At 50.0% G+C, this 19,447-nt stretch overlaps 1 protein-coding gene across 1 annotated transcript in view; it reads left to right on the top strand.

Moving 5' to 3' along the window:
• The window catches only part of POLN (DNA polymerase nu), a 270,736-nt gene that overhangs the window by 22,299 nt on the left and 228,990 nt on the right, over positions 1-19,447 (top strand). The window contains exon 4 of the mRNA XM_075332945.1: positions 16,634-16,776. Within this exon, the coding sequence (XP_075189060.1) occupies positions 16,634-16,776 (143 nt within the window). The remainder of the gene's footprint in view (positions 1-16,633; positions 16,777-19,447) is intronic.

Here is a 19,447-nt window from a genome sequence, read left to right as displayed (position 1 = left end):
GCTACGGGTTGAACTAGATGGACTTAGAGTCTCCCTTCAACCTTAAAAACTATGATACTATGATACTATGATGATATACTGTACATCACAGGAGACACCTACATCACTGGAGACACTGGGGGTACATACATCACACGAGGGGCTGGGGACATGTATATGCCCCCAGCCCCCTCCTGTGATGTATATGCTTTCAGCCTCTCCTTTGATGTATATGTGCCCAGCCCCTCCTGTGAAGTATATGCGCCCAGCCCCTCCTGTGGGATCTATGCGTCCAGCCCCTCCTGTGATGTATATTTCCCAGCCCTTTCTGTGATGTATATGCCCCCAGCCTCTCCTGTGATATGTATGGCCCCAATATTTCCAGTGTGATGTGTATGCCCCATCCCCTCTTGTGATGTATATGCTCCTAGCATCTCCAATGTGATGTATATATCACAGGAGGGGTTGGGGCATACACATCACAGGAGATGCTGGTGCATATCCATGACAGGAGGGTCTGGGAAGCATATACATGACAAGAGGGGCTGGGGAACAGGCATTATTAGTTCACTGGGAGGCATAAGCATTGCTGTGGGGCACAGATGGCACTGGGGGGGCACAGACATCACAAAGGGGACACAGAGAGGACTATGGTGACATGGACATCACTAGGAGGGCACAGACATCACTAATGGGGGGGGCACACAGACATCACTAATGGGGGGGCACAGAGACCTCACTAAGGGGGGGGCACACAGACCTCACTGAGGGGGGGCACACAGACCTCACTGAGGGGGGGCACAGAGACATCACTGAGGGGGGGCACACAGACCTCACTAAGAGGAGGCACACAGACCTCACTAAGGGGGGGGCACACAGACCTCACTAAGGGGGGGCACACAGACCTCACTGAGGGGGGGCACACAGACCTCACTGAGGGGGGGCACACAGACATCACTGAGGGGGGGCACACAGACAACACTGAGGGGGGGCACACAGACATCACTGAGGGGGGCACACAGACCTCACTGAGGGGGGGGCAAACAGACATCACAAAGGGGGGGGGCACAGACATCACTAGGAGGAGGAGACTGGGGAGGCAGCACACAGCAGTGGAGGGGGCATGCTGCACCAGAAAAGGGTCTGGGAGCGGGCGGCGCACAGCGCCGTGGTGCAGGAGGCACACAAGCACTGGAGAGAGGGCGGCACACAAGTGCTGGAGAGTGGGCGGCACAAAGCTCTGGAGAGTGGGCGGCACACAAGTGCTGGAGAGTGGGCGGCACAATGCTGGAGGCGGTGAAGGTGATGTGGGACGGAATCGCAGAGTGATACCTGCCCACAAAGTAAGTCCTGAGCACGCTGGCACCTGCCACTGAGAGCGCCCGAAATCTGCCCGCAGGCCGCAGAAAAGGTCATGGTGGGCCGCATGCGGTTCCCCACCCCTGCCCTAGAGCCTGAGGGAGTCCAGTGGTCCCCCTGTCACATGCAGAGTACAACAGTAATAAAAATGACACAAGGTAGTTACGGATTGAAAGGAGGGAGCTGTAACAGTTCTACAATGCTATATCCTTTATTGTTTGGTATGGGTGGGGTTACAACTGACCCTGTTTCCGTGGAAATAGCATAAGATGAGCAATCTCATCAGTAGGCAAATATTATTATTATGTGAGTGTGTCTCCCAGGGTTATGGGGTACTCGGTCCCAGGCGGTGTATAACTGGGGAATGTCACTTTGGTGGCCGTTGCCCGATTCCCTGCCCTGGGTGCTTTTTTAAATAGCGGTTATTTAAAGGGGATTTTTGAATAAAGTTCACACGTGACGCCACTTGCGGGTTGCGGCTATGTGGATGGAGCCGCCGCTGCACAGTTTTCACTACTGAGGCTGGTGTTAGTGGCAGCCTGGATGTTAGGCCCTCCGCAAGCAGGGCCAGGCCCCAGAGGATGGGTGATGTAACGGGTGCTGAAAGAAGGTAGGCCACAAATGGGGGTTTCAGTGTAACTGGTTCTTTTTACTCACTGCAATCTGGTACTGGTCAATTGAGGCCGGCTAGTTTCAACTGCAGGTCCCCGTAGTCCCAGTGCCGGTTTAGTGACCTGGTGGCATTTTTCCCCTGCACCTGTCTTTGGCTGGTGGATCCCCGCCTGGTTGTCTTGTACAGCAGTCTGTATGACGGTAGCGTGAACCCTGTGGGGTTGGAGTCTGGCTTTGGTCTCTGGTTCTCCCGTTGCTACTGTGTCCCGAACTTCATGGTCAGTGAGGTCCTTGATGGTCCCCTCACTGTGCAGATTTTATCAGGTCTGCCTGGAACGTTTGCCTGACCTATGATTCTGTACCCCATTGGGGCGTAGTTCCAGGAGTACTACACTGTACTACACTGGCAACTAACCGCCTGGGCCCACAGGTCACTGTTACACTCTTGACATTCCTTCCTCTCTCCAACGCTGTCGCCGACTCTAGTCCCTGACTGTCCACTCTCAGTCCCTCCCAACTGGTCATCTAATGGACTGGATTAGCTCCACCTCTAGGCGGCCATCCATTGGTCCAACCCTAGCCTATTACTAGTCAATGGGGAATTTGGGGGAAAAACAGGGATTATCTGGAGTGCTTGGATGTTACCGGCACTGGTCTTCTGGGTCCCTAGGGTGTAGGCCCTGCAACCTGGTGGGGATGCAATACCTTGTAGCTCCCTGATGGCTTCAGGGGCGCTACATGAGTAAGGACTCATTTTTATGGTGTGCCATACTTGTGCTTAGCGATTGCCACAGTTTACCATGAAAAGCTCCAACCTGATCTGTAATATCTGAAGTCTGTCCCAGGTGAAGGAAAACAACCAACATACTCAAGAGTCACCGTTAGACGAGTGCATCTGCCTAAGAGCTGAGGAGATTTTTTTGCTCAAGTGTGAAGAAAATTCCATGCCCCTAGTGATGTCTGTAAAGGATTGTGGCTGTGAAGTTTAGACTGTGAAGTGTAGGCTGCAAGTGTCTGCAACATGCCATACAAACTGCTACCCAAAATTTCTGACATAAAGAGGGCACTGTGAGCTGGTGTCACTCTAGGTACTGGAAAGTATCAAGCGCACAGCAAAAGGGAAGGGAAACCCTGTGTCTAGGGAGCGGGAAGATGGTGACCCCCTAACCAAACCTTGTGGTTCCGCACCTATACGCCGAGCCGCAAATGTAGCGCCCCACAGGGCAGGTGTTTTTAACCTACTCGTTGACGGGCCGGGGTGCAGATCCTCTGTATTGTCACGGGGTGGCCTGGCCCGGTTCCATTACCCCGAGGCATACAGGAAGGAGGGTTGGAGAGTGGTAGGGAGGATGGAGGTGGTAGTTGGAGGTTAGGAAAGTCTATTAGGATCGTGACTTTACTTGTGGTACGCGGCCAGGGATGGGGGCCGCCCCTGCAAGGTCTCTCACCGGGGAAGATGTTAAGTGCAGCCGGGATGGTGTCGCTCCCCACAGGCAGAGCGAGATTACCCCGGGGAAGATGGTGGGGGTAGTAGTAATAGTGTTGGAAGTCCTTGCTGGCGCTGTAGTGCTGGGCGCCGGTAAAGGAGAGGCAGGGGCCAAGTCTTTTTACTCACAGGTTGTTCAGGCACTGCCCCAGAGTACCGATCTCTGCCACGATGGGCCCCAGCCGATCTCGGATAGTTGGTGGTTACCGCCGGTGCCCGTGAAAGTCTTTTAGTGAAGTGTCCCTCTGTAGCTATCCGGAACCCGGGCCGAGCCTCCTGCTCCAAGCCACAGGTCCACGAGGAAAAAGGAAACACTAACTCCTGTTGTCAGTGATAGGTGTTGTCCCAAGCTGTGCCCATTAAGGTACTGTCTAAGGCTATGTGCGCACGTTGCGTACAAGCCCTGCAGAAATTTCTGCAGCGATCTGAAGAGCACATGTGCGCTTTAGATCGCTGCAGAAATGTCCGTAGTGAGCGCCGATTCCATGCGCTCTGCCTGCAGCTCCTGCCATAGACAGAGCAGGAGCTGCCGGCAAAGCGCAGGAAAGAAGTGACATGTCACTTCTTTTTGCGCAGCGCTTCGGCAGTAGCCGAAGCGCTGCGCTCTTAAACGCCACGTGCGCACGGCCCCTGCACAGTCTCCATAGACTGTGCAGGGGATGCAGGACGCATGCAGTTACGCTGCGCTACAAAGCGCAGCGTAACTGCATGTTTTTACACGACGTGCGCACATAGCCTTAGTGTGTTGGTTGTTCCTACTTCTACCCCATGTGGTGCCCGTCCCCAGTGGTTTTCCTAGCGACTTGGAAGTCCCAAGCTTCGTCATGGCTAACTATCCTGTCTGCCCTAGTCCAACCCCCTGTGAGTAAGTACCTGCTGTTGTTTGTGTGTGTTTTGTGAAGGCACCGGCAGGTTAACCCTCTCCTGACCCAGGATAGATATTACCCCTGAAAAGTGGTGTAATACCCTGTGGTGCCTGAAGCCCAGGGGCGCCACACATGTACCACCCCGCGGGCTCAGCCGGCTGCCAAGCCGCTCGGATTCGTGCTCGTACGGTGGGTGGCTCGAGCTCCTCACGGACCCGGGGGTCACGTCACTCTGCAAGGGGGGGGGAATTTGGCGCTACACGCAGGGACTTCGGTGAGGAGTTCCACGGCCGGGGACTCGGTGGTTTGTAAGGGATAAAAGTTTGTGACGCCACCCACGGGTTGTGGTGAATGGATGGACACCACCGCTGCCGTTGACTAGGCCTCCCGGGGATGGTGTTGCGCAGCTTGGTGTTGACCCCTCCATGGGTAGGGGAGTGATGGTCCTGGGGGCCCGAGGGAAGTGCCGAGGCGGGGGAGCGGGTGCGTGCTGGGTGCTGGTGCGGTGCGTGGCCCGAAGGCACTGGTGTACTCACTATGATACTGTTCTGTCCCCACTTAAAGGCGATTGAAGACGCGTAGTTGTGAGATGTTGTGAGAATCTTACCTTCGTTTTTCCTATAGGTGAGGCAGACAGGACCAGAGTGCTCCAAAGTTAAACATGCACATGCTGAGATGAAACAATAGTGGTTTATTTTCTCCAAGGGTTAGGACATGCAGAGTACAATAGTCCAAGTACCTGGCATTGTGGTTCTCTTGTGATGCTTGTTTCTGGAGTCACTAAGGTCAGAAGACTTTGCTTCTAGCAGCTCCAATAAGGGATGTTAATTCTCACAATCTCTGGCTAGAACTGAATATGCCAGGAAGTGATGCAAGAGGATGAGCAGACACTCCCATGGGCTGGACAAAAAAAACAGAGGAGCCGTAAGGTCTGACCAGTAGATGGCAGCAGAGACAAGCATGAAAAACATTAAATAACAGTTTTAACTAAAACAATTAGGAACAGCACACTCCCCGTCTGAAATTCACTTTGAGGATTTCACTATTGAGTCCATAATACAACCTGAAAGGAAAGGCATGTTAAATGCAAAAACAAGCTTAATTGAGTACAAAACAAGAAAGATGGCTAAAAGTTCAGGTCCGATAGCGTTCATCCCGTAGGGACGCTCTCTATGGGCAACAGCAGAACAAGTTCATGGATTGGCCTTGCAAAGGTCTTCGTCTCACCTTTCCTGGTGACCTTTAGCTCCACCTTCCGAACATTGCCGTCCTGGCTAGGCAGTATCCTAGTAATCAGTCCCATAGGCCAGTCAGTCCTTTCTGTGGTCTGGTCTTTCATGTGTGCAACCGCTGCTATGTCTTCTGTGGAGGCATCTGAGAAGATGTGGAATTCTTTCTTTATGCTAGAGGTGAGGGAGATTTTGATATAACATCTGGGGATGTGAATGGTGTTCAGCCCACATAACGACTGTTTCCAAGCTTCCCATTTTTGCTGTTTGTCGGAAGGGAGTGGGGTATCCCAGTCCTTGACGGTTTCAGAGAATTGTCTCAGCAAGGATTTGCCTTGTATAGTGATAGGTGCCACAAATCCCAGCGGGTCGAATAAGCTGTTCACTATAGAAAGGACACCACGTTTTGTGAATGGCTTGTCTGAGCAACTTACTTGAAATCCGAAGGAGTCGGCTGCAAGATCCCATCTGATGCCCAGGCTCCTCTGCACGGGTGGACTGTCTAGCCCCAAGTCAATGTCCTTGAACCCAGGGGCGTGATCACACGACTCAAAGGCTCTCATTACGGTCAGGCTATTTGAAGCAATTTTGTGTAACCTGAGTTTTGCCTGGGACAGCATGCCTTGAGTCCTTTTGAGCAAATCAATGGCTTCTTCCTCGGTGGGTAGTGATTTGAGCCCATCATCTACATAAAAGTCTTTCTCAACAAAGTCTCTGGCGTCTGTTCCATACTCAGACTCTCCCTCTAATGCGGTTCTCCGGAGGCCATAGGTTGCAACTGCGGGTGAAGGGCTGTTTCCAAATACGTGGACCCTCATACGATATTCTACCATCTCTTTATTGGTGTCATTGTCCTTGTACCACAGAAATCTGAAGAAGTTCCGGTGGTCCTCTCTGACTAAGAAACAGTGGAACATCTGTTCAATATCGGCAGTGATGGCGACAAGCTCTTTTCTGAACCTCAGCAATACTCCTACCAAGTTGTTTGTTAGGTTAGGACCTGTGAGGAGAACATTGTTAAGGGATACGCCTTAATGTTTGGCGCTGGAGTCGAAGACAACCCTGATTTGATTCGGTTTTCGTGGGTGGTATACGCCGAATGAAGGCAGATACCAGCACTCTTCGTTCTTCTACAAGAATGGAGCAGGTTCTGCGTGGTTGTTGCGGAATATTTTGTCCATAAAGGCAACAATATGTTCTCTCATTTCAGGTTTGTTGTTCATAGAACGCTGAAGAGAGTTAAATCTGGTCTGAGCTTGATCTCGGTTGTTTGGGAGTTTTACCCTGGTAGACCGGAAGGGTAATGGAGAGACCCAGTGTTTTTTTTTGTCTTTAGAAAACTCACAGTCCATTATTCCGATGAATTCTCTGTCCTCTACTGACAAGGCTACTTTATCGTCGTCCTTGGTTGTGAGAAAGACTGATCTTCCCAAGTTGTCGATATGCAGAGAAGAAGCGATGTCAGGTAGCTGTATTGTGTCTGGAGACTTCTCTTTCACTCCATAGTGATGAGGACATGGCTTTAGGCAGGTTGTGCGCCCATCTCCATGCACATAAGTCTTGAAGGAATCAATTTCTGAACAATCAGAGCACACATTTCCTATGACTACCCATCCCAAGTCCAGTCTCTGGGCGTATGGTGCATAGTCAGGCCCATTACACTGTTGTCGCACCTTGTGTACCCTTAGATTGTCTCTGCCGAGCAGGAGTAAAATCTCTGCGCTATTGTCCAAAGGTGGGATAACACTAACGAGGTGTCTTAGGTGTGGTTGATGAAATGCAGCTTCTGGAGTAGGAATTTCATTCCTGTGGCTGGGTATTTGGTCACATTCAATGAGCGTTGGTAGAGGTATTTCAGTCTTCCCATTGATAGGAGAAGCAATGAATCCCTGGGCTCTTCTGCCGCTAGTCTCTATGCGACCCGAGAAGGTGTTCAAGGTGTAGGGTTCTGATGGTCCATGAATTCCGAAGACTTCAAAGAATTTGGTTCCTGCTAGGGACCGGTTGCTTTGGTCATCTATGATGGCATACACCTTCATTGCCTTTTCTGGATATCCCTCGGGATAAACCTTGATGAGGCATATTCGGGCACAACATTTCTGCATTTGGCCCTCTCCACATACGTCTGAGCATGAGCAGGAGATGGCTGTAGTGGTGTCAGTCTGATTCTTGGACTCCCTGCAATGACTTGGAGTGGGAGCGGTGGTGACTACAGCTGGTGTGTCTCTAGCTAGCTGGTTTGGGTGCATGGCTGAAACGTGTTTTTCGCTATGACACTCCTCATACTTGACGATGGATTTACAGTCCTTGACCATGTGCTCAAGTGATGTGCAGCATTTGAAACAGATCCCAAGCTCTGTGAGGACTTTCTTGCGCTCCTGTACGGTTTTGGATCTAAACCCTCTGCACTTGTCCAGTGATTGTGGTTTTTTATGGATGGGACATTCTCTATTGAAAGACTTATCTCGTAATGAGATGGTGTACTGTTTATCTGTGGGTGCTGCAGGTGATGGTAGCTCAGTCTTCCTGACACTCAGTGTTCTTAATGTCTCTGCGTTTGTGTATGGCACCTTCATACCTTGATGATGATGTTGTTGCAGCTGCCGAAGTGTTGAACTCTAGGAAGTCGAGGCTGGGGTCGTTCCTCATCTGGGCCTGCTCGTTGATGAACTTGCAGAAGTGAATAAATGGGGGAAAGGTGACGTCATGCACTCTTTTGTACCTTGAGACTGACGTTGCCCATTTCTCCTGCAGACTGTATGGCAGCTTAACCACGATTGGGTTCACTCCATGGGCTGTATCCAGGTAGCACAGCCCAGACAGACGAGGATCTCTTTTGGCGAGCTCCAGCTCCATGAGCAGATCACTTAGGTCTTGAAGCTTGTGGACTTCTTTAAGGTTGATCTTTCGGATGTCCTGCAGTCTCTTGAATAGGGCTTTCTCTATTGCTTCTGCACTGCCAAAGGTGCGTTCCAGTCTTCGCCATGCAGCAGTGAGACCTGCTTCTGCTTGTCCCACATAGACGGTTCTGAGACTCTTGATACAGTTTGTAGAGCCTGGGCCCAACCACTTGATCAGGAGGTCGAGCTCCTGTTCTGCAGTTAAGTTGAGATTGGCGATGGCTGCCTTCAAAGTTGCTTTCCAGGCCCTGTAGCTCTCTGCACGATCATCAAATTTCATGAGACTAGTGTTGATTAGCTCTCTGCTCACCATGAACCTGGCAAACTCAGACATATCTGATTTCTCACCACTTGTTGCCACAACGAATCGTGATGGCCCTGGGGCGTATGGGCTGCCTGGTGTGAATGGGTGAGATGTTCCCAGGTAGAATGACATTGCTGCAGGGTTGAGCTGTGGTTTAGCCTCTGTAGATTCTGATGACCGCTGCTTGAGCTGTGGAAGTGGGTCAGGAGACACTTGGTTGCCATCTTGCCGTGGTGACTGTGTTTGAGAGGGCACCTCTTGGTGACTGTTATTAACTTGCTCGGGTGCTTTAGGTGGTACTGGCACTGGTGGAGGTAAGTTGGAGGTTTCGGTGTTGTCGGCTTGGACGGTACTGCAAACCGGGGTTGCTACAGGTAACTGATTCAGTACATAGTCTCTTGTGCAATCAACTGGATTGTCTGCTTCCAGTGGTGGTAAGAGAGCTGGATCAGGACCTTGGATCAATGCTTGCTCAAGTAGTCTTACTTTAGCTAGCGCAACTTCCTCTTCCATCTGTTACCGAAGAATCTTTATCCGAGCCTCCGCTTCTGCCCTTTTGGCTTCTGCTTTAGTGGCTTCTGCTTTTGCAAGGGCTTCTGCTTCTGCCCTTTTGGCTTCTGCTTCTGCCCTTTTGGCTTCTTCCTCTACTTCTCTTTCTGTGAAGGAACGTCTCACCTTGGATTCCTCTGCTCTAATGCGGGCTTCTAGTATCCTGTCGCTCAGGGCTGAGCTTCTTGAGGATGATGACCCGGATGACCGAGAGGAATGTCTAGATAAGGTTGATCGGTGTGATCTAGTTTCTTGCTGGTGAGAGATACGGTGTTCGGCCTTGTCTATGACATCTTGCACCTTGGCATCTTTCCTTGTCCACCTCTTCTGCCTTGCTCAGGTCTGAAAGAGCTTCATCAATTTTAGAGTCTTTTAGAAAGGTAATGTACCTTGTTGACAGTCTCTTGTATCTTTCATGAGCTGTGTTCAGCCGTTCCATAGCGGCTAGTAAGCATGCGGCATCACCTGATGAGGATTCAAGTCTTGACATGTAATAGGTGACTCGTTCCCACTGTTCTTCCAGGTGTTCACATAGCTCATCTTTCATAGTGTGATAGTTTTCAGTGGCCTTTATCGTGGGTTTGGAAGAGCGCTTCGGTCGGACAACTTGGTCTGCTAGAAGCGTGGGATCTGCCTCCTGGGCTTCATAATGGACAGTATCAGATTGTATTTGCTCTGTTTCAGCAGTGAAGAACTGTCTGAGGTCTTTTTCGGCCATTTTGATTTAAGGTGTACTGTCTCTTTAAGAAACTTGACTTTTGAATAGGGGTCCGAAGATTGTTGTGCAGCTGTGAAAGGACTCCCTGAGGAAATTTCCAAGGTGTCTTTAGCAAAACTTTGCAGTCCAGCAATGTGCAGTACTGAGGTATAATGGACTGAAAGTCTATAGAAGGGGTATAGCAAGAGGGAAACAGCAGGTGTATAAACTGTCCCTTTACAATGCAAGCAGAGGTGATACAGGACGTGGCAGATGGGAGAGCTTCCCCTTAGGCTTGTCCAGGCATGCACTGTTGCAGGCAGACTAGTGCCCAAGGCTTGTTGCTAGGCAGATTACAAGGGAAGTTACAGTGCTCTTAGGGATCTGTAGCCGGGGTATTGAGCTGTTAAGCAGTCTTCTGACGGATTTGGGCTCTCATGGACGTTTCTGACTTTGGGTTGTTAAGCAGTCTTCTGACTGTTCTGTCCCCACTTAAAGGAGATTGAAGGCGCGTAGTTGTGAGATGTTGTGAGAATCTTACCTTCGTTTTCCTATAGGTGAGGCAGACAGGACCAGTGCGCTCCAAAGTTAAACATGCACATGCTGAGATGAAACAATGGTGGTTTATTTTCTCCAAGGGTTAGGACATGCAGAGTACAATAGTCCAAGTACCTGGCATTGTGGTTCTCTTGTGATGCTTGTTTCTGGAGTCACTAACATCAGAAGACTTTGCTTCTAGCAGCTCCAATAAGGGATGTTAATTCTCACAATCGCTGGCTGGAACTGAATATGCCAGGAAGTGATGCAAGAGGATGAGCAGACACTCCCATGGGCTGGACAAAAGAAACAGAGGAGCCGTAAGGTCTGACCAGTAGATGGCAGCAGAGACAAGCATGAAAAACATTAAATAACAGTTTTAACTAAAACAATTAGGAACAGCACAGATACAACACACTGGAGTCTCTGGTAAACCAAACGGGGTGATGAACGGTGCCCGCAGCCGGCTGCAGTTTCTCCCTTAACAGGTTGGTGGTTTCCGTCTTTCTCCTGCACCTCTTTATGTGAATGTTTTGACTCCTATGCCTAAGCAACGGTATTTCGCTCCCCGGCTTGCTTGGTGTCGGGAGAGCCCTGTTTGCCCGCAGACGCTGGCCCCTTGGATCTCTATGCCTTGGCGGTGGCTTTACCCTAATGGTTGGGCTGTTGTCTTCAGTCGGGTCTTGTGTGGGAAAGGTCCTAAAGTCCAGTCCTCATCAGTTGATTCGACTCGGCCCAGTAGTTTCTGGGCTTCGTACTGGGTCTGAGTACCCCTCCTGGGGCTCTGGTTTCCAATCGGTTCCCCGGTTCGGTACCGGCGGGCCACTGCCCGACCCCGGTCCCTATGGTTCCACCGGCTGTAAGCCAAGCTCCTACAAGCGGCCACCACCGTCTGCCTCCTTGCCAGAGGTGACTGAGCTCCAACCCAGGCACCTGAGTAGACTATTGGCAGGCCTGGTCACAGGTCTGCCCTTGAACTTGACTTCTCTCCTCCACTGTCAAACTACTCTCTCTGAACTCCTCTCTCGAACTACTGTTTTCCCGCCTCCAGGCCTGTGAACTCCTCGGTGGGCGAAACCAACCGCCTGGCTCCGCCCCCCTGGTGTGGACATCAAACCTGGAGGGTGGTGAGAAGGTTTTGAAGTTTGGCTGCTGTCACCTTTTTAGGGAGGGGGGTGTGTCATGGGCAGTTGGGACGGGTTCCACCGCTGGTGTCGGGGGCGGCAGACCGAGCGGGGGGGCAGCCGCAGCTGGAATGGGCCGTGGAGGAGGCGACAGGGGAAGCGGGGGCAGACCGGGTCCCTCAGCCGCAGCGACCGGTCCCTCTAGGACATAGGGGCGTGGGTCGCCCACCTGCTCCTCCAAATTCGTCTCTATCTCACGCGCCCGCACAGCCGAAGCTATCTCCCCCATCTCGGTTGCCCACTGCTCCATTAGGTACCTCACCTGCACTTGTAGGCAGCGACATGAGAGTCGTCCGGGCTTCCACCCACGCCGCTGTTCCGGGCGAGGGCTCCGGGAATTCGGGCTTCTCAGACGGGGCGGACATGTTGTAACTTGTTTGTCCAGGAACCAGACGGGTGGCAGAGTCCTGGAGTCCCTGCCTTTTATCTCCTCAGTCACATGAGGCTGGATCTTCACCCGCCCCCCCTTGGTCTTTTCGGGGCACTCCACTTGCTTTTTGCACCGCTCTGCTCTCAGGGGGGCGGGGCTTCTTCTGCTCGGGGAAGACGGCTTGGGCGGGAAACTTTGCGCCACTGGAAATTGACAAGATGGCGGATTCTGCAATTTTTCAGCGGGCCACCGCTAACGATAACTTCAAGGCGCACTTCCACAGGTAAGTGGATGGTTCTATCCTGTTCGCAGGCGCCAGAAGAATCGATGTGTACCGCCCCGTGGGCTCGGCCGGCTGCCGAGCCGCTCCGATCCGTGTTCGTACGGTGGGTGGCTCGAGCTCCTCACGGACCCGGGGGGTCAAGTCGCTCTGCAAGGGAGGGGGGTTTGACGCTACACGCAGGGACTTTGGTGGGGAGTTCCAAGGCCGCGGTGGTTTGGTAGGGGTGTAAGTTCGTGATGCCACCCACGGGTTGTGCTGAATGGATGGACACCACCGCTGCCGTTGACTAGGCCTCCCGGGGACGGTGTTGCGCAGCTTGGTGTTGACCCCTCCGTGGGTAGGGGAGTGATGTCCAGGGGGCCACAGGGAGGTACCGAGGCGAGTGAGCGGGTGCGTGCTGGGTGCTGGTGCAGTGCGCGGCCCGAAGGCACTGGTGTACTCACTATGATACAAAACACTGGAGTCTCTGGTAAACCAAACAGGGTGATGAACGGTGCCCGCAGCCGGCTGCAGCTTCTCCCTTTACAGGTTGGTGGTTTCCACCTTTCTCCTGCACCTCTTTATGTGGATGTTTTGACTCCTATACCTAAGCAACGGTAGTCCGCTCCCCGGCTTGCTGGGTGTCGGGAGAGCCCTGTTTGCCCGCAGATACTGTCCCCTTGGGTCTCTATGCCTTGGCGGTGGCTTTACCCTAATGGTTGGGCTGTTGTCTTCAGTCGGGTCTTGTGTGGGAAAGGTCCTAAAGTCCAGTCCTCAATCAGTTGATTCGACTCGGCCCGGTAGTTTCTGGGCTTCGTACTGGGTCTGAGTACCCCTCCTGGTGCTCCGGTTTCCAATCGGTTCCCCGGTTCGGTACCGGCGGGCCACCGCCCGACCCCGGTTCCTATGGTTCTACCGGCTGTAATCCCAGCTCCTGCAGGCGGCCACCACCGTCTGCCTCCTTGCCAGAGGTGACTGGGCTCCAACCCAGGCACCTGAGTAGACTATTGGCAGGCCTGGTCACAGGTCTGCCCTTGAACTTGACTTCTCTCCTCCACTGTCAAACTACCCTCTCTGAACTCCTCTCTCAAACTACTGTTTTCCCGCCTCCAGGCCTGTGAACTCCTCAGTGGGTGGAGCCAACTGCCTGGCTCCGCCCCCCTGGTGTGGACATCAACCCTGGAGGGTGGTGACAAGGTTTTGAAGTTTGGCTGCTGTCACCTTTTTAGGGAGGGGTGTGTGTGTGCATGGGACTACCTGGGACGACCTGACTAGTCCAGGGCGTCACACACATACCTTGCCCAAGGTATCCCTGGTGCTGGGCTCTAAATAGGGAACAGATGGGATGAGCTCTTTGTCAACCCCACTAAACACTAGGAAGACACAAGGGGGACACCTATACCAATGAATACTGACAGCAGGAACAATGGAAAGTCAAGGAGCATTCTGCGTAGCCAGACGCTGTGACCTTCTACGGCCAGAAACCACATGACTGTCAGACGTGAGACACTAATGACAGCTGGGTTGTGACTAGCAACTCAGAGCAACTCAATTAACGAATGTTGCAGAGGTGCTGCTGAAAAAAGTGTAATGTCAGCGACGTTTTTTAATTCAGTCCATTGCCTGACGTAAGACTGCTGTAACCAACAAGCTCATTGCCTCCTTGTAAGTAAGGATGTTTACCTGAAATCTCTTGAGTTTGGAACCACTCTACCACCAATAGCAACTGCCTCTTATTATATTTGGATTCTATATCTCCTCTTTTAAAGCGGGTCTTCCCCCAATGTCACAGTGGCTAAAGAGAAAGATGAGGGCAGGGTCCCCTAGACAGGCCCTCAGGCTGGGGGAGCCCTAGCTATCCCTGATCTGAGAATTACCTCTGAAGGTGAGGATGTCTGATTCACCTTCCTGCCCTGCTCCTGGCCAACCCTGATCTTATCCCCCCTCCCCCTACCTCAGGGGAGGGCCAGGACAGGAGTGTGATTAAACCAACAGAGATAGAGACACCAATATTCTGCCACACAGCATGCTCACACAAAAGTATAGAACATAAGAGATAAGGAGGTAAATAGGAACACGTAGGAAACAAGACAAGGAGAGAACTCCACAACATCTCCAAACACCCGGCAATATAATCACTTGCAGGACTGGGACACAACAGCACAAAGACTAACACAGCAATATACTATAGTTGGCGTGGTTAGACAGATTCCACAATCTTAAAAAGGCGGGCAGCAAATGTGATAGGTTTCCAACATTTGATCCCAGAGGTAACCAGCAGGCTAGCAGAGGTTAATTATTGCTAGCTTGACCATGAATGAGCCATAACTGGTTAATACCCGAGCCTACCTGTGTACCTCAGAAACACCAGAGAAACCATAGGGTGGAGTGTCGGAATCTGTTGTGGGAAGAGCGTCTAGTGCTGCCATAACACTCGGCAAGTTTTGAGCAAAGCTCCATGTGACACCCAAACATGGGTCATTTCCTGTAATAATGGCCCTTATCCTGTAGTCTCTTTCTGTAATAATGCCCCCTTCCTTTGCCTCTTTATTTACTAATATCCCCCATCATGGGCCCCTTTCTATAATAATGTCCCCCTTCTTGGGCCCCTTACTATAATAATGTCCCCCTTCCTGGGCCCCTTACTATAATAATGCCCCGCTTCCTGGGCTCCTTACTATAATAAGGCTATGTGCCCACGGGACTCTGTATCTTCGGATTTTTCTGCATCAAAATCCAAGCTTTCCCCCGGAATCCGCACCTTTTCATAGGTGCGGATTTGATGCGGATTTGACGCGGATTTGACGCGGATTTTGTTGCGGATTTTGCGATTTTTTTTTTTTTTTTAATTCAATTGAATAGGCAAAATCCGCAACAATAATTGACATGCTGCAGATTTTTCCGCACGATTTCCGCTGCGGAAAAATCCGCAGCGTGGGCACAGAATTTCCCAAATGCCATAGAAATGGCTGGGGAGTAGCTGTGCTGCAGATTTCTGGAAAATCCTCGGCTTTTCCGCGAGAAATCCGCGGCAAAATCCGCACATTTTCCGCAGTGTGGGCACATAGCCTAATGTCTCCCACTCTGGGCCCCTTTCAGCAATAATCAAAAAAATCCAGAAAAAAACAGGTTATGATTAAGGCTATGTGTCCACGGGAGAATGTAGCTGCGGATTTTTCTGCATCAAAATCCGCAGCTTTCCCGCAAAATCCGCACCTTTTCAAAGGTGCGGATTTGCCGCGGATTTACCGCGGAATTGCCGTGGATTTGATGCGGATTTTGGTGCGGATTTTTTTTTTTCCCCAATAATCCGGATGAAAATCCGCAACAATAATTGACATGTTGCAGATTTTTCCGGATCAAAATCCGCACGAAATCCGCTGCGGAAAAATCCGCAGCGTGGGCACAGCATTTCCAAAATGCCATAGAAATGGCTGGGAAGTGCCTGAGCTGCAGATTTTCAGGAAATCCGCGGCTTTTCCGCGAGAAATCCGCGGCAAAATCCGCGCATTTTCCGCAGCGTGGGCACATAGCCTAAGGCTATGTGTCCACGGTAGAATGTACCTGCGGATTTTTCTGCATGAAAATCCGCGACTTTCGCAGCAAATCCGCACCCGCGGATTTACCGCGGATTTACCACGGATTTTGATGCAGATTTTTTTTTTTTTTTCCCCATTCTATACCCAAATCCGCACCAAAATCCGCAACAAATAATTAACATGCTACAGATTTTTCCGCATCAAAATCCACGGCAAATCCGCAGCGGAAAAATCCGCAGCATGGACACAGCATTTCCAAAATGCCATTGAAATGGCTTGGAAGTGCCGCTGCTGCAGATTTTCGGGAAATCCGCGGTAAATCCGCGGCAAATCCGCGGCAACATCCGCGGTAAATCCGCAGCGTGGGCACATAGCCTAAGAGTCATATAGCCTTGAAACATGTAAAATTCATTGGGGTATATTTTTACTACGCATCTCTTTGTCTATTTTATATGTGATGTTTTTTAATACAATTAAAGCCTATCCCTTTTTGAAGAGTTTGATTTTCTCTGGATTCTTTTCTGTGTTGCTGGAACCTATTATCCATTGCACTCAAGGGAAGAGGTGAGCTGGACTTTTCTCCTTGCATTCCAGTAATAATGTCCCCCATCATAGGACGCTTCCTGGTATAATGTCCCCCACCCTTCATTTTATTCATTTTTATCATGTTTATTATGAATTTTTTTATTTTCATGCCTTATTTATTATTTTTAGTTTTTCTCATTGGCTCCCATGTGATGTTCATATTTTTTTTTTTCAGTAGCACACAGCGTTATCTTCGATCCAAGAATAGCCGCATGGCTTTTAAATCCAGCTGACAGCAATTCTTCCTTTGAAGATCTAGTGAGGAAACACTGTGCAACTTTGAGCACCGGCGCTACAGGCGATGCCCCAGATACTCATGTTTGTATAAGTCTTTCTGAGTTGTATTAGATGCATTTCACTATCACGGAGACATGAAAATGCAGCAGTTGAAATAGATGAGCGGACGTATTTTTACAAATTCTACGTGAAAAGTTTCATCTATAGGATTATGTTAACATTGATTGTTGCTTACTAGGGTACTTTTGCATTTGCGGACTTAAAATATTTGCCAATTGGCAGTCATTTAAAAGCCAATTTTCACAGGCAGGCTGCGCTTCAGATTATTATTATTGTTATTTATTATTATAGCGCCATTTATTCCATGGCGCTTTACAAGGGAAAAGGCGGGTATACATAAAATCAAGAACAATAGTAATGGACAATACAAGGCACAGACCGATAAAGGAGGAGAGAGGACCCTGCCCCGGAGGGCTCACAGTCTACAAGAGATGGGTGAGGGTACAATAGGTGAGGGTAGATGCGCCCTGATCTGTAATAATCCAAGAAAAAAGGTAAGTAGACCTGGTTCCACTGCTATGATAGTGCGATTGTGGGAGAAATGGATCTCGGTTACACCACAGCCAATCAGATCCGCTGGGTCGGAGCCTGATGGGCTAATTGTCAGTCAAGCACTGACAGCATAGTGTAATGCACCGCACTGTTAATGCATGTTAAAGTCCCCCTCTGGGACTAAAAAATATTGTTAAAATTAAGTATTGTTACCTTTTATTTAAGTTTTACAGAAAACAAAATCCTAGTTCCCTTCCCTCCCCCCCAAAAAAAAATGTAGCTAAAAACATAATGACTAAATATAAAGCGACATAAGAAAACAAGGAAGAAACAAGCCATTTCGAAATGCGTTGGATTGGCCCCTGGAGGCCGCCGTACTCAGTGGTGACGTCACCTACTCTGTTTCCGCTTGTTCTGTGTCCGGTGTTTTGCTGTGTTTGGGACGCTGTCGGCCGAGGCATCCAGCAGCAGCATCGCACCTAGAAGACCGGAGGTCACTCTACTGTGGTGAGATAGACCCTCACAGTTGACTTACCGTCCCCCTAATACTACGTAATTGGAGCTTCCACAGACTCTGTTCTACTTAGGATTCTACACCTTCAAGCTGATTACCTGCTATCAACCTCAGGACAGAGTCCACTTGTCGTTGACCCCAAGCTTCCATTTGGGTACATCCAAGATGTTCTGTCTATGGTCAGAGTAAGTGCCTTTACAAGCTATAAAGAATATATTTATTTTGAACTTTTTTATATGTCGTTTTATATTTAGTTTTCTGGTATCCTAGTGGTAGAGCAGTTTGCGCAGCGGTACGCCTATTGTACTATATTGACACTGTGCGGGAGTGATCAGTTACCGCTTGCAGCATTCTTAGTGCTCTCCATGTGAAAAGGGGCGCAAATACTTAGTATTTTATCTCTAAAAACATGATGACACTATATCATTATTTATGCCACAGCGTCAACACCTCAAAATAAAAAAATAACAAAAAAGAAAGTCAAAATTGCCATTTTTTTTTTTTCCAATTTAAGATTTTATTAAGTTTCAAAGGAATTACAAAATTAAAACATACAACCATATTGTACCAAATGATACAAATCAGAAATCCCAAGTCACTGCTATACCATGCCTTCGCAGGCTTCGTGATATTCTATGGATAGTAGAAATAATACCTGGGTAAACATTTAAAACCTTAGATGATAATGTAACAAGACGAAGAGATTAAGTTGAGTGATAGTCACAGAATCCAAAGAAGGAGAGGTAAGTCAGAGGAAAGCGGGGAGAGATAGAAAGCAGGGTGGGGCGACCGGGGCTGATACCTCGTCTATTGAGCTAAAATTTGTCGAGAGGATGGTGTGTACTGTCTAAAAGAGAAAAAGCCAGGGTGCCCCCGATCCGGAGATTAAATTAGTTCAGGAAATTTCTCACTGGACAGGAAAGACTCCCACTGGAACCACTTAGTGGCTGTCTCCACTGTTTGCCCTCGTGATTGGGCCATCACCCTCTCCATGCGATGGATCACATTTACCTCTGTTACCCACTCATCAAATGTCGGGGGGGTAGAGTCTTTCCATCGCCGTGGGACCACTGTCTTGGCGGCTTGAAGAAGGTGACCCAAGATAGATTTTTTAAAAACCTTTTCTGGTACGTTAAAGATATACAGTAAAGCTGCCTCCGGGCGGCTGGGTACTACGATCCCTGTAACCTCTTTTATGGCTACCAGTACTTTGTTCCAAAAGATCGACAAGCCCGGGCAGTGCCACCAGATGTGAGACATGGTGCCTCCTGAGGCCCCGCAACGCCAGCACGTGTCCGGTATTTCGGGGCACCACGCATGAAGAGACGCCGGTACCCTGTACCACCTGGAAAGTATTTTATAGCTGGTTTCTTGCATCCTAGTGGCAACTACCGACCTGTGGGTCAGGCGGAAACAACGCTCCCATAGATTCCTGGGAATCGTTTGGTTGAGTTCCAACTCCCAAGCTCTACAAAAGCGAGGAAGCGACCCCTCTGCTGCACTAGTCATAAGCTTGTACACCCTTGATATTGCATGACGCGTGTCGGAAGGCCCCGTGCAAAGGTTTTCAAAAGGAGTTTGGGGTAGGGAAAGAGCCCTGGTAGTGTCCTGAGAGGTTAGGAAATGCTTGAGTTGAGCATACTCAAAGTTAAATCGCAGTTTGAAATTCCGGCCCTCCACTATCTC

This window comes from Anomaloglossus baeobatrachus, chromosome 1 (genome assembly GCF_048569485.1).
Source record: "Anomaloglossus baeobatrachus isolate aAnoBae1 chromosome 1, aAnoBae1.hap1, whole genome shotgun sequence".
In the NCBI taxonomy this organism is placed as follows: domain Eukaryota; kingdom Metazoa; phylum Chordata; class Amphibia; order Anura; family Aromobatidae; genus Anomaloglossus; species Anomaloglossus baeobatrachus.
The sequence above is the reverse complement of the archived record's forward strand: the minus strand, read 5'-3'. Positions and strand labels throughout refer to the sequence as shown.